General features: G+C 39.1%; 1 protein-coding gene across 6 annotated transcripts in view; it reads left to right on the top strand.

The window, feature by feature from the left end:
- Positions 1-915: 915 nt before the first annotated feature.
- Positions 916-13326, top strand: part of AGBL3 (ATP/GTP binding protein like 3) — a 149565-nt gene continuing 137154 nt past the window's right edge. For 2 of the 6 annotated variants that reach the window (XM_030933098.1, XM_030933094.1), the window contains exons 1-2: positions 916-1088; positions 2278-2385. Coding sequence is in view for 1 of the 6 variants with exons in the window: in XM_030933093.1 (XP_030788953.1) it covers positions 2323-2385; positions 3634-3694; positions 7845-8030 (310 nt within the window). In the remaining 5 variants the exon portion in view is untranslated. Of the gene's footprint in view, positions 1089-2263; positions 2386-3633; positions 3695-7844; positions 8031-13326 lie in introns of all 6 variants that reach the window. The other 4 variants (XM_030933093.1, XM_030933095.1, XM_030933097.1 and 1 more) reach the window with 4 other exon arrangements.

The raw sequence follows: 13326 nt of genomic DNA, 5'->3' as shown, positions 1-13326 counted from the left end.
AAACTTACAAAATACAAAGAAATTATATTAACCCATTTCCATGCTTAACCCATAGTGCTTTGCCCTTTATTCTACTTTCAAATTTGCTGCCATTCATTATCTCCATTTCTACATTATCACAAATCTCATGGCATATAATGCTTTGTGAAAAGTGTTTATTTACATTCTTATATCACCAAAATCTAGGCTTTTTTTCAGCTGTACTTGGAAAACTATTCCAAATAGATTACATTACCCAGTAGAGCTAAAAATGAGGGAAAAAATCAATATGGGATGTTCATGAATAACATCTGTTAATTAAATGAGACTACATATAGTGATTTGCAGTGATCAGGAAAACAGTGTTAAACACGCTAGCTGACGATTGCTATAAAGAATCTCTGAGCTGATAATTTTTGAGAATTCACCCTAGTTCATCTATGACTCTCCATTTAGTATTTAAGGAGAAAAGTCTCATTTTCCAGAATCGAATAAAGAGAATCACACAACTGTGTAGAATGGAACTCAGTCTGTATAAAAATCAAGACGAAAGTACTTTTTAAGAACGTACTTTTTAACATTCTAATATCTCCAAGGAGTAGTTTCAAGTACAGTCCAGGTAATTAATTTGTCCATTGTCACACTGTTAAAAGTCAGGTGGGCTCCAAAGTGCAGTCCTAACCAGCATGCCTCCTCTAAGGCAACAGTCGAAGTGCAGACTTCGACTAGGAATTATTAGCTGTCTGGCCTTCCACGCTCCTAAATTCTTCCGACAGACTCCCAGACGTCCTCTCTGACCGCCCTGCTGCCCACCCCAAGTTCCCAGCATGCTCTGGGCTCCGACTTCCTGGGGCCAAAACCTGCGAAGGCTCCTTTCCTCCGCACTGGTTGTAGGTGATCTCCGAGAGCTGGTCGAAGTATCGCGAGGGCGGACCCGTTGCCTGGTGACGAGAGTCGGGGGCGTGGCTGGGGCTGCGGATCTCCAGTAGTAGCGTACCCTCTAGCGGCTGGACCCTGGGTTCTCCGCTAGATCCCGAGATATTGCAGACGACTGGCCTGACCAGAGGACTCGGCCAGGATCTAGGTGCTGGCCCCAACGGGACGGTGAGGTAGGCAGAAGGAAGGCGGGGCGCCCCGTGCGGCAAGCGAGCGCGCCCCGGAAAATGAGCGCCTCCCCACACCCTGGTGGCCAGGAGTGAGTGCGGGAAGGAACTCGGCAGCCTAGAGTTGTGGCCTCATCCTGCCTCCCGCCAAAAATGCCTTGGTACTGTCGGGACGCGGCTGAGCGTGGACGCGCCCGCACCTGCCCCTCCTCCGCAGTGGTGGAAGACACCCGCGGAGTGCCGGTGAATAAGGGACTTCTCCTGAGGCCAGAGCTGTATCCGCAGCAGGTCAGCACTTCGTGTGCCCCGTGTGCACCTGTAAGGAATGGAATTTACGCCAGTCGGGTTTTCCAAATGTGGAGTTGTGATGCCCAGGCAAAAACTTCAGTTTCTTAGGACTGAAAGTGTCATCTGTGAGACAGTCGGCTCCGTGGCATTGGCAGTGCTTTGCCATAGAGCTTGGACTTAACTTATATGTAGTCCACGCTGCAAAACACGGTTTCTGTAGAGAGGGGCGTAAACCAATAGATTTGCAATTGTCGAGTCCTTTGGTCTCTCAAGAACGATGGGAACTTGACAAGAAATTTCGATTATTCCCTGGTCTTAATATTAACCGCATGGGAAGATACTTATATAGAATGGTAGTGGTCATTACCAATACAACTTTCTGGTAGCTATTTAGATTTCTAAGAATAAGAATAATATAAATGAATATTAGAACAGACAGTATCTACAGAATGATAATCAAAATGTAAAGTCTTGTCACTTGAACTTTTGATCAAGTGAAAATCAAGGAGAAAACTTAAAATTATATTGCTACATTTCACAAAGTGACTGTAATTTTTTAAATTCATTATCTTTTAATGCCTCAGGATCATTCTGAACTTGCTGTGTAGTATTGAATTGTAAATATAATAAAATGTGAATGATTTGACTGTATACTCTGGAAATTCCTTTTAATTAAATGATTTACTTGATTTGTCTTTTATTGTGGTTGTTGTCCCTTATAGTCGTGGAAAATTCCTTTGAATCTTTGAAATTGAAGGTGTTATTAGTTGTACTCTAATTAGTTTTTAGAGAAGACTGTTGTGACTGTTAAATACAATTGAATATATTTTTGAGTACTCATTTAATGTAGTAAACACAGCTTGAAAAGAAAAGCTGTCAAATAATTTCCTTAGAAATTGTTTTACAGCCCACCCGTGTATTACAAGAAATCTCAAGTCAAACACTGGAAGAGATGTCAGAAGATTCAGAAAAGGAAGACTATTCAGACAGAACAATCAGTGATGAAGATGAATCGGTATGTTTTCCTCAACTTTGTTTTACTTGGAGATAAAATTTGTATTATATAAATCCCCAATTAAAGTATTATAAAGTCAATTGGATATAAAAATCAATTGGATGTTTAAATTATTGTCACTGAAGTTGGGAAATAATTTGGCTGAAAAAGCTAAGCTATCACTGGGAACACTATGCCCTGTCTAGAAAGAGAAACTGTATTTGTATTTTTTTGAGAAAATATTTTAGCTAAGATTCTTCTAAGTTTTATTAAAATTTGTGTATGAAATTATTAGTAGGGTTTTTAGGATTGGTGTACACTTATTTTCTTATGTGTGCTGATTGGATTGTGTCACATCATAGTATGAATCATAGTAGAACCACCGTGTTCTAACCTTGTTATGTATCACCAAAACAGTTTATTGTGGCTCTGATGTCATAAAAGAAGGGACATGGAAGGAGAAAAAGGGGGGGAAATGTAGTATTTAAAATTCTTTAGTCTGTTTCTACTACATATTCTGAGATATTTCCTTCCAATTTTATTTAAAGTGTAAATTATGTATGTAAACTAATGTCCCGAAATAAGCTCTTAAAGCTTACTTTAACCACTTAAAGGATTTACGACTTTCTGCGTTTTTCTTTTTGTTATTTATTTATTTATTTATTTATTTTCTTGAGCCAGAGTTTTGCTCTTGTTGCTCAAGCTGGAGTACAATGGTGCAATCTTGGCTCACTGCAACCTCTGCCTCCTGGGTTCAAGGGATTCTCCTGCCTCAGCCTCCCGAGTAGCTGGGATTACAGGCATGCGCCACCACGCCCAGCTAATTTTTTGTGTTTTTAGTAGAAACAGGGTTTCACCATGTTAGCCAGGCTGGTCTCAAACTTCTGACCTCGGGTGATCCACCCGCCTTGGCCTCCCAAAGTGCTGGGATTACAGTCATGAGCTGCCACGCCCGGCCAATTTTATTTTTAATTTAAATTGTTTTCCCAGGTTTACCAAGAATCTTTAAACTTTATTCCTTCCATAAAGTCATTATTATGACGACACCCAGTGGAAGAGGAGGAATGAAGGATGCAAACTTGAAGGTTTCAGGATATTTGAAGTGTTGGGTGCATTGAGACCAGTAGCGGATAATAATCCTTTAATTTTCTCGTTTATTAAAGGTTAAAGACATATACTCAATCCCAAGTACTAAAATAGATGTAAAACAATCTGGATTTGAAAACTGTTGGTTTTTTAAAGAGAAATATTTTTAAATTCTTATTTTAGGATGAGGATATGTTCATGAAATTTGTAAGTGAAGATTTTCATCGGTGTGCACTTTTAACAGGTTTGAACCTATTCATATAGTTTTTGTTTAGTATAAAACCTTGAGTGGATAAAAAAGAAGATGAGGAAACTAAAAAGTCAGATTGAATAATATAGGGAATGATTATTCTAGTAGATTGTGAAAGAGAAATGTATCCACTTGCAGAATTCAAACTTTTCAGGTTTGTTTTACGTAAACCTATTTTATATTAGAATATAATACATGAAAGTGGTGATCATCTTATATTTAACATAAGGATTTACCTTGTCGTTTCTTTAATTGTATTGAGTGTATGACTCCAGTTATAAAGGACAGATCATGTTAGAAGTACATCTTCATTTAAACAAAGCATATTGTCTAAAGAGTCTCCTTAATAAAGTCATTCATTTGCAACTGAACATGTGTGTGTGGGCATCTTGATGTATACTTAATTTTTAAAGATTTATACTTAGAGTTGTACTTTCAAATGCTAAAATATCTTTACTCAATATTTACATATGTATCACAAGTACTCTGAAATTGAAGTTAAGGCCTTTATCTTTTTTTTCTTTTTTCTTTTACCACCATCCTAAAATAAATCTTCCTGTTTGAAATAACCACCATTCTCAGTTTGGTGTGTATCATTCTAGAACTTCTTCTTTGCATTACACATATCTATACCCATAGGCATAGAAATTTTGTAGTATTGTTTTGTGGACTTTTCCCTGCTACCCTTTTCTGTTTTTTAAATTTTGCCAACCTATTAGAAGACAGGGGATAACTCCTTTAACTAGCATTTCTGGGATTGCTAGAGAAATTGAGAATTACTTCTACAGGCTTATTATCTACTCATATTCTTAGTTGGTATGAATTGCCCATTTATAGTAATCCCTTTATGTTGCTTCCTTTGTTTAGAACATTACCAAAAGCACGATGTAAAACATTTAATCACCCCTAAGTGTTCCTGTGTCTGCAGTAGATCCTCTCCTTCCAGGCTTCACCCCTGGCTCCAGACAACCAATTATTTGCATTCCCCCCCCCCGCCCATATTTGGCTTTTCTAGAATTTCACAAAACAGAATCATACATTTTGTGTTTTCTGTCATTTAGCATAATACTCTTGAGATTTATCCATGTTGTTGCATATATCAGTAGTTCCTTTTTATTGTTGAGAAGTATTCCATTATGTGAATAGACCACAATTTCTCCATTTAGCCATCCATTCATGCACAAATTGTTTCCAGTTTGGGGCTGTAATGAATAAAGCTCCTGTGAATATTTTTGTACAAGTCCTTGTGTGAACATGTTTTTATTTCTCATGGGTAAATCCCTAGGAATAGTATTGCTGGGTTATATGCTAAATATATACTGTATGAGAAACTGCGAATCTGTTTTCAAAAGTGGCTATATCCCTTTGCATTCCCAGCAATGTGTTATTTCTTCGCCAAGAATTCTTATGTTTTAATTTAGTACAAGTGTGTTTTTCCCTTACCTCATGGAGCAAAATTGTAATGACTCCTTTAAACTTCTTGTCCGATCGTTTTAACATCTGGGTTATCTTGTTGTTAACATTTGTTGATTGCCTTTTGCCCTGAGAACTGGTCCTATTCCTGATTTTCCGTTGTTCATGCGATGTTGTGTAGATTCTGGGTCAATGTATTTCTTCTAGCAGGCAATCAATCCAGTTAGGTTTAAACAGTAAGTTCTGGCACCCCTTCTGTGGATAATAATTCAGATCTCATTTCTCATCTCTAAGCCTTTGCTATGCTTATTTGTTTTTTTCCCATGCCAGTGTAGTTCAGGGGTTTTGAGACTTGTATAGATGGTTCAAAGCCCTGTTTAGTTCTCTTAAGTTTTCCTTGTATTGGTTTGGGACTGTCTTGCACATGTGTAATTCAGGGATTGAGCAGAGACATTTGTGTGTGGGTTGGGGGGGTGGTTAAAGTTTCAGTTAAGTTTTCATAGTCTCTGAGAGTGTGTCTGCTTTCATAGCTCAGGGATTAGCCCAATCCTGTGGGCTCATACATAGGATTAGGAGATACCTTTCTCTGGCTCCTTTCTTCCTTTCAGGTTCCCTCCACACTATAAGGACCCCTTTTCCTGGTTCTTCTGTTAAGATTAAGACTGGTTTTCTGATTTGGAGAAGGAATTTTTTTTTATTTTATTGTGTGTGTACATATGTCATTTCTTAGTCATTCAGAATTTCTCAACCGCTACACTACTGACAACCCCACCACATTCTCCCATGACATCCTGTATATGCCTGCGTGATTGCCCTTGCCATATCATATCACCTAACCCTTCCTTCCTTCTCTCTGTACTGAGAACGCCTTGATCTCAGAGGCTGTCTTATCAATGTTTGTATCTCTTCCAAGCACTGGTTCTGGCACATAGTAGGTAATTACTAAATAGGATATTATCATTGTTAGGGTGGTGTGACTAAATTATTCTGCTCAAGAGAAAAAGAAAAGACTACTCTCAAGCATTTTGGAATCAAACATTTATAATAAAAATAACCCCAAACTTTAGTAAATGGAAAAAAAGGACTCAGTTTCTATTTGAGATTTAGCCATTTGCACTACCGCACCGCACTGCTCTGTACAGCACGCTAGAGCAAACATTCATTCAGCACACTAGAGCAAACAAGGGGCTGGATTCACCTTCCTGTGGGAGTGCTTCTCTAAATTTTAACTCTACAGTCTGCTCTTGTTTACTTTTCAAATTCTTTGGATAGTTATGTTTTTGTATTTTATCTAGAATTTAGTTGTAATTAGTGAGAGAGAAGGCCTGTGTAAGACTTACGTTGCCACAGCAGGACTAGAACTCTTGTTCATTAACTTTTGATTGAATGACAAACTTACGAATTTTACATGTGGTTGCTGGATTTTGTTGTATTCAGTTAAAGAATGTTGAACTTTGTCCTGATAAGCAGTTGTTTTGCTTGTGGATCAGTTTCATTACTTTGAGGCTTGCCTTTCAGCTTTGTTAGAGTGTGTCCAGCCAGAACAGTCTTTACTCCAGGGCTGAGTTCATTATTTAGGTGTCAGCTCACATGTTACATCTTCAGAGAAATCTTGCCTGACCACCCTATCTAAAATAGCATTCTCACTCCCACTTTCCTGTTTCTAATCTTCATCTATATTTCTGTGTTTTATTTTTGTAGCATTTGTCATCACTGAAATTATCTTGTTTTCCTACTTATATATGCCCTACTACAGTTTAAGCTCATGATGGCAGGGACACTGTTTTTTTCACTCTGTATGGCAATTGCCTGTTTATAGTTTTTAGCACATAGTAGATGCATTATAAGTATCTGTTGGATGAATGAGTCTATAGAACAATCCTGATAAGTAGCTAGGGCAGGTGATATTATTAGTTATTGACCTGTAGTAAGATTTATGTTCAAAGAGGCTGCCTTGCCCAAACAAAGTCATACAAAAAAAAGTGATAAAAGGGAAGGAATCCAGTTATCTGAGCTCTAGTCCAGTTGCTGTATCAGCTGTAGTACAAAAATAACCAAGAACCACGTCTCAGCAAAAAACCACATTTCAGAGGTGAAAGAGCAAGAGGAGTCAGTGAGACAAATGGAAAACCAAATATGTGGAAGGGAGGGGGAGATCCAGGAAATGTGTCATAAGAGAAGTACGCTTAAGGAGGGGTGATCATCAACGTCAAACTGATGCCGTACAGTATCACACCAATATACCAGACCACTGCACGGCCTTCTTGGTGTGGCCCCATACTAGTCTATATGAATTGTGTCCTGGCATTATATCACACCGTAGCTCTAGAAGGAAAACTGAGAAAAAGTTGTGACTGAGTTCACCAGCAAACCTTGAGAATACAGTTCCAGTAAGTAGTGAGGAATTATAGTTCATCACTGTATTTAACTCAGTAGACATTTAGATGATTTGCTAGAAGAGCTACAAGAAACAAATGTTTTTAAAGTAGTAGTGAGCTTTTAGAATAAATTAATAGTATTATAAAGGTCAACTATTTTTTGGCTATTGTGAAGCTCAATCATCACAAAATTTCATTAGTACTTTTATAAAAAGTGCCATGAATTATAAAACATTTGTAATGATACCCACACATTGAATAGTGTTGAAAGGAAAAAAGAAACTATATAAAAATTACAGGAGTTGGTATTTTTCTTCCTCCCATTCATGATTGTGTTTGAATCTTTTTCTCAGCTGACTCTTTTGGTGATCCCTTCTTCCCCCGGACTACACAGATACTATTAGAATATCAGCTAGGGAGATGGGTGCCACGTCTTCGTGAACCACGGGATTTATATGGTGTCTCTTCTTCTGGTCCACTGAGCCCAACACGGTGGCCATACCATTGTGAAGTCATCGATGAAAAAGTCCAGCATATTGGTATGTTTTTAGCAGTTCGAGCGATTCAGACATTAGCAAACTTACTTTACCAACCTTGATTTTAATGAGACTCACAATGTTAGAAAACAGTACATTCCAACAGAAATATAACGTGAGCCACATATGTAATTTTAAATTTGCTTGTAGCCACATTTAAAACGGCAAAAAGAAAATGAAATTAACTTTAAAAATGTATTTTATTTAGCCCAAATATATCCAAAATATTTCACATTCTTTTTGTACAAAGTCTTCAGAATCTGGTGTGCATTTATCTTTACAGACATTTGAATTGAGATCAGCCACATTTCAAGTGTTCAGTAGCCACATGGGCTTAAATGGAGGCGCTTACAGCATTTGCTTGGCTCCTGAAGCTTTAGCAATTCTAAACAATAGCAAAGGGCATGACAGTGTCCCAGGCACAAACTCATACACAGAGTGAAGGCATAGATGGAGGCTATGCCGGAATGGCTGTGAGCTGCAGTCCTGCTCTTTGTGGCTCCCTGTCTCTTTCTCATTTCCTCCTTGTATGTCTGTCTTCTTCTTAGTGTATCTTTATCTTCGTTTACCTCTTTCTGCCTTTTTCCTTTTTTCCATTTCTTTTCCTGTTTCATTTTCTCTTTCTGCTTCGTCTTTTACCCACTTTCTGCTTTTTCCTTTAATGGATGTTTATGAAACTGAAGAGTGTATATTTTAGTATATATAGATTTTTAATGTTTCTGTATGTGTGCATTCCCAAATTCAGTTTTTGCTTTCCTAGGTAAAGCTTATAGCCTCATCTCTCCAATCTATGCACAGGTATGACAGAAACATCCCATTGTTCACCATCTTTTCACTGCCACAACTCTCCACCTTTTGTTGATTGAGACATTTATTGCCAGGTAGAGATCTTAAAGACATTCATTGGTGAATAAAAAAAAATTACACATACACACTTTTTATAACTATACTTATTACAGTGCCTACTAGGAGTTCTTAAAAACTAAATTTTCTTCATATATCATCTGGCATATAGATAGATAGATATGGGGAGAAAGAAGAGGGGTGGAGAGAGAGAAAGAACACTGATTTTTGTTCATAGAGGATGAAGTTAATTTTCTTCAAGAATTCCAAAGTTATAGGGTTAAAAACATATTAAAGAATTCATGCTTAATAGTACTAAACAGAATCACTTATTCGCACCGATCTCTTCAAAGCTGAGTATATATTTATCTTCTGTAGTATAGGACATCTCTCTCCCTTTTTCTCCTTTCAGTCCTTCTACCATCATCCCCACCTCTCCTCTGTTACCACCCGCTCCAACCTCATTTTTGCTACAGCACCAGGGCAGGAAATAAAAAAGTCAAGCAGAGAAAACACTGCCATGCTACTGAATTTGAACCTTCCCCCAAGCCTTTCTTTTTGTACTTTGGTTCTTTTTCCCAGCCTCCTCATGACTATCTGTGGCAGAGGGAATGGATAAGGAGCAATAAAGGAAAATCCCTATGCACCTACTGTGACTTCTGCCTGATTTCTCTCCGGTAGCCGTGATGAGAGAATGAGAGCAGAAGAGACCCAAAAGGAAGAGCAAAGCAAGATCCCATCGGGCCACTGCTTCTCAATGTCACTTCCAGCCCCATGTGCTCATTCCACTCAACTCTGTTCCACCTCATCTAACTAGAAAACCCTTCTGTTGCATCCTTGCCACACCTTTCTGTTCCTTAAATTTCCTAGCCCTCACTTTCAGCCGTCATTTTTGCCCTCAGTCGCAGGAGTCACCATTAGCAGCTCAGAGTTGGGAGAGGTTCTATTTCCTTTGGTTGCTTGGTAATCCCCCACTGTTACTGCTGAGGTTCTTTCAGATGAGGGCAGCTGTGTTTCTGGCCTCTTCTATTGAAATTTTAAATATAGTTTCTAACCAAAATATTGTTATAAGAGTGGCTAGAGTTTGTGGTGCCATCTTTCAGATATCTTATATAATAAATAGGCTTTGGCCGGGCGCGGTGGCTCAAGCCTGTAATCCCAGCACTTTGGGAGGCCGAGACGGGTGGATCACGAGGTCAGGAGATCGAGACCATCCTGGCTAACCCTGTGAAACCCCGTCTCTACTAAAAAAAATACAAAAAACTAGCCGGGCGAGTTGGCGGGCGCCTGTAGTCCCAGCTACTCGGGAGGCTGAGGCAGGAGAATGGCGTAAACCCAGGAGGTGGAGCTTGCAGTGAGCTGAGATCCGGCCACTGCACTCCAGCCTGGGCCACAGAGCAAGACTCTGCCTCAAAAAAAAATAAATCAATCAATAGGCTTTGGGCTCTGTGAACCCAGCCTCTACGCTGGTGAAGGTGCAGTCACCACACAGTACAGGTGCAGATGCAGCCTCTCTCAGCATACATTTCCCAAGATCCCCAGAGTCATGTCACACAGCTACTAGTGACATTGTTTGTGCAAGGTGGAGTCATGCTGGATAAAAGCTTTATTTTGGGCTATCCCACTGCTCATTTATTTTCAGTCTGTGTCCCTGAAATTTTTGCAAGCTCCGCTTGTCCTCAAGCCAACTGGAACACCCAATACAATACATCCTTGTGTAGGAAGATTCATAATCTTCACCCACGTTTGTCCTTGATGGCTTTTTCCACTTTGCTTGCTAGCATTTCAGAAAGTTTACTTCCCACAGTCTTACATATTGCCCTAGACCTTGCTTTTGTCACTTGACTATTGCAAAGATTTTACAAATTTGGATATTTGAAAGGACTTACAAGACTTCACAGAGCATTCTTCTGTGTGGCTTTTATTTAAAGGCAAAGGATAGGTGCAGCAAGAGAAAGATACTATGGCAAGCATTGGGGCTCAGGTGCAAGCTTTCCAGGGGCCTTATTCACACAGACTGCCTGTCTTCAGATTGAAACACCAAGATCTATGTGATGCATCTTAGCTTTAGAAAACCTCAAGGCAAAAGTTCCCATCTGGGTTTTTAGGCCCTTGTAGTCATGACATCAAGCCAAGCTATCTTCCTGATTCTGCCAAATGAAAACCATCAGTAAACAAACTGGCCACACGGGGTTTTCAGGGGGAGTTTCAGACAGTAAACAGCACATCATACTGTTCTTATCTTGGCCAAGAGTCAAAGCTGGATAGCCAGAATTTCCCAGAGGTAAAAATAGAGCTTTTCCAGTCCAGCTATAAATTAACTCTGTCTTACACAGCCATATATCTTGAAAGTATTTCCATATCAGTTTATATATATTAATCTCCTTTTTTATAAACTGGTACATCAGATTTCATTAAATGGATGAATCAGAATTTCTTTAACTGGTACCTTATTAATGAATTTAAGGGGTTTCCAGTCATTGGCTCTGACAAACAGAACTGCATAAATATCCTTTTATGTGTGGCCTAATGCATATATACATATATATTTTAGGGGTACTTTGCTAGAGTTTCTGGTATAAGGATACTGTCCAATTTTCCTCCAAAAAGAGTTGCATTAATTTATAGTCATAAAAGCAAATAGTTTATGAGTATGGTCAGGGGTCCTCAAGATGACTCATATTCAACGATTTGCTTCAAGGACTCACAGAACTCAAGAGAAGCCATTATACTCATGGTTATGGTTTATTACACTGAAAGGATACAGATTAAAATCAGCAAAGGTAATAATGGCATATAGCAGCGGTCCCCAACCTTTTTGGCACCAGGGACCAGTTTCGGAGAAGACAGTTTTTTCACAGATGTTGGGAGATGGTTTTGGGATGAAATTGTTCCACCTCAGAGCATCAGGCATTAGTTAGATTCTCATGAGGAGCACACAACCTAGATCGCTTGCATGCACAGTTCATGATAGGGCTTGTGCTCCTATGAGAATCTAATGTTGCTGCTGAACTGATAGGACCAGTGCTGGTCCATGGCCTCAGGGTTGGGGACCCTTGCTATGCGGCAGAATCCAGGTGAGACCAAGTACAAGCTTCCAGTTGTTCTCTCCCTGTGGAGTCTTAGGAACAGGACTTAATTCTCCCAGTCATAATGTGAGATAATATGAAGTACTGCTAATCAGGGATGCTCATCTAGCTTTGATGTCACTGGTTTCTATTGCAGGCTGGTTATATTTACATTCAGTGCCCACATGGCTGACCTTAGTTACTTAGTCTCTGGCCTTTCCAGGGGTCAAAATTGATACTGTGTGTCCAAGCCCTCTACCACCACCACCACAATAAATCAGTTGTTAGCATAAACTATCTGACGTAGCCCAAGGTCCCAGGTAGACAAAGATACTCTTTATGAGGCAAGGTATTCCAAGGCATCAGAGGTTATCTCCCAAGAGTTTAGCAAGGTCCAGACCTTTACAATGTGCAGGGTTTGGACAACCAAGACCTGCTGAGTTAATCATTTATGCACAGGCTACTCACTGTCCCTTGGCCTAGGCTCTCTTAACAGAGAGTCTATTTTGTATAATATGATTATCTCCTATTTTAATATTCTACTATTTATACCTTTTGACAAACTTGTGCATAATTACTCAGCATAGAAATTAACTCATAATTAAGTAGATCCAGTTCTTAGCCCATTTTTCATTGATATTACATACCAAGGAGGCTGTGATTCAATTTTCCAATACATTTGATCATCATCATTTGACTTACTTACATAAGGGAGAGGAATCATTCCAGCAGTACCAATGTTAGACTGTATCTGCAGTATTGTAGTAGATGTAACCTGCAAAATAAGAGATAATGGCCCGTTACCTCTGTCATTAACAATTAATTGGTCCAGTTCATCATTATATCATATGACCAGAATGTCTCCCAGAGCAATGCCACTCAAGTTTGCAGGCTTCCATTCAACACTTTCAGCTTCTAAGAGCAAGGTTGGTCTTAGAAAACTGACTTCACCTTTTTGGGCATCTAGTATAATTAAGGTAAGAGACTACAGTCTCTTGCTCTGAGCCTCTCTCAAAGCACCAGTGTAATACTACATTTTTCTCATTACCTAATTCATTTATTTATTCCTGTGCCTTGGCTATTTCTCCTATTTTTCACTTGTCATAATTTTTTACTCAAACGTTTTCACCTTTGGAAGAGTTGTTAGGCTTATCCACTGTGCTGGTCTAGATTGTCAGCAGTAATACCAGTCTAGCTCGTGCCTCCTTTCAGCTCATTCCATTTTATTTAGAGTAAGGATATATAGGTATAGAACTAGTGGGCTATCTTGACCACCAAGAAATACAGCTCCATTCACTGTCAATCCAAATTTTGCCAGATGGGGTGAAGATACAGTCCACCCCATTAGGCCCATAGCAATTCTGACATAAAGGTTGAAAGGTAGGTTT

Source organism: Rhinopithecus roxellana, chromosome 6 (assembly GCF_007565055.1).
Source record: "Rhinopithecus roxellana isolate Shanxi Qingling chromosome 6, ASM756505v1, whole genome shotgun sequence".
NCBI lineage: Eukaryota > Metazoa > Chordata > Mammalia > Primates > Cercopithecidae > Rhinopithecus > Rhinopithecus roxellana.
The sequence above is the reverse complement of the archived record's forward strand: the minus strand, read 5'-3'. Positions and strand labels throughout refer to the sequence as shown.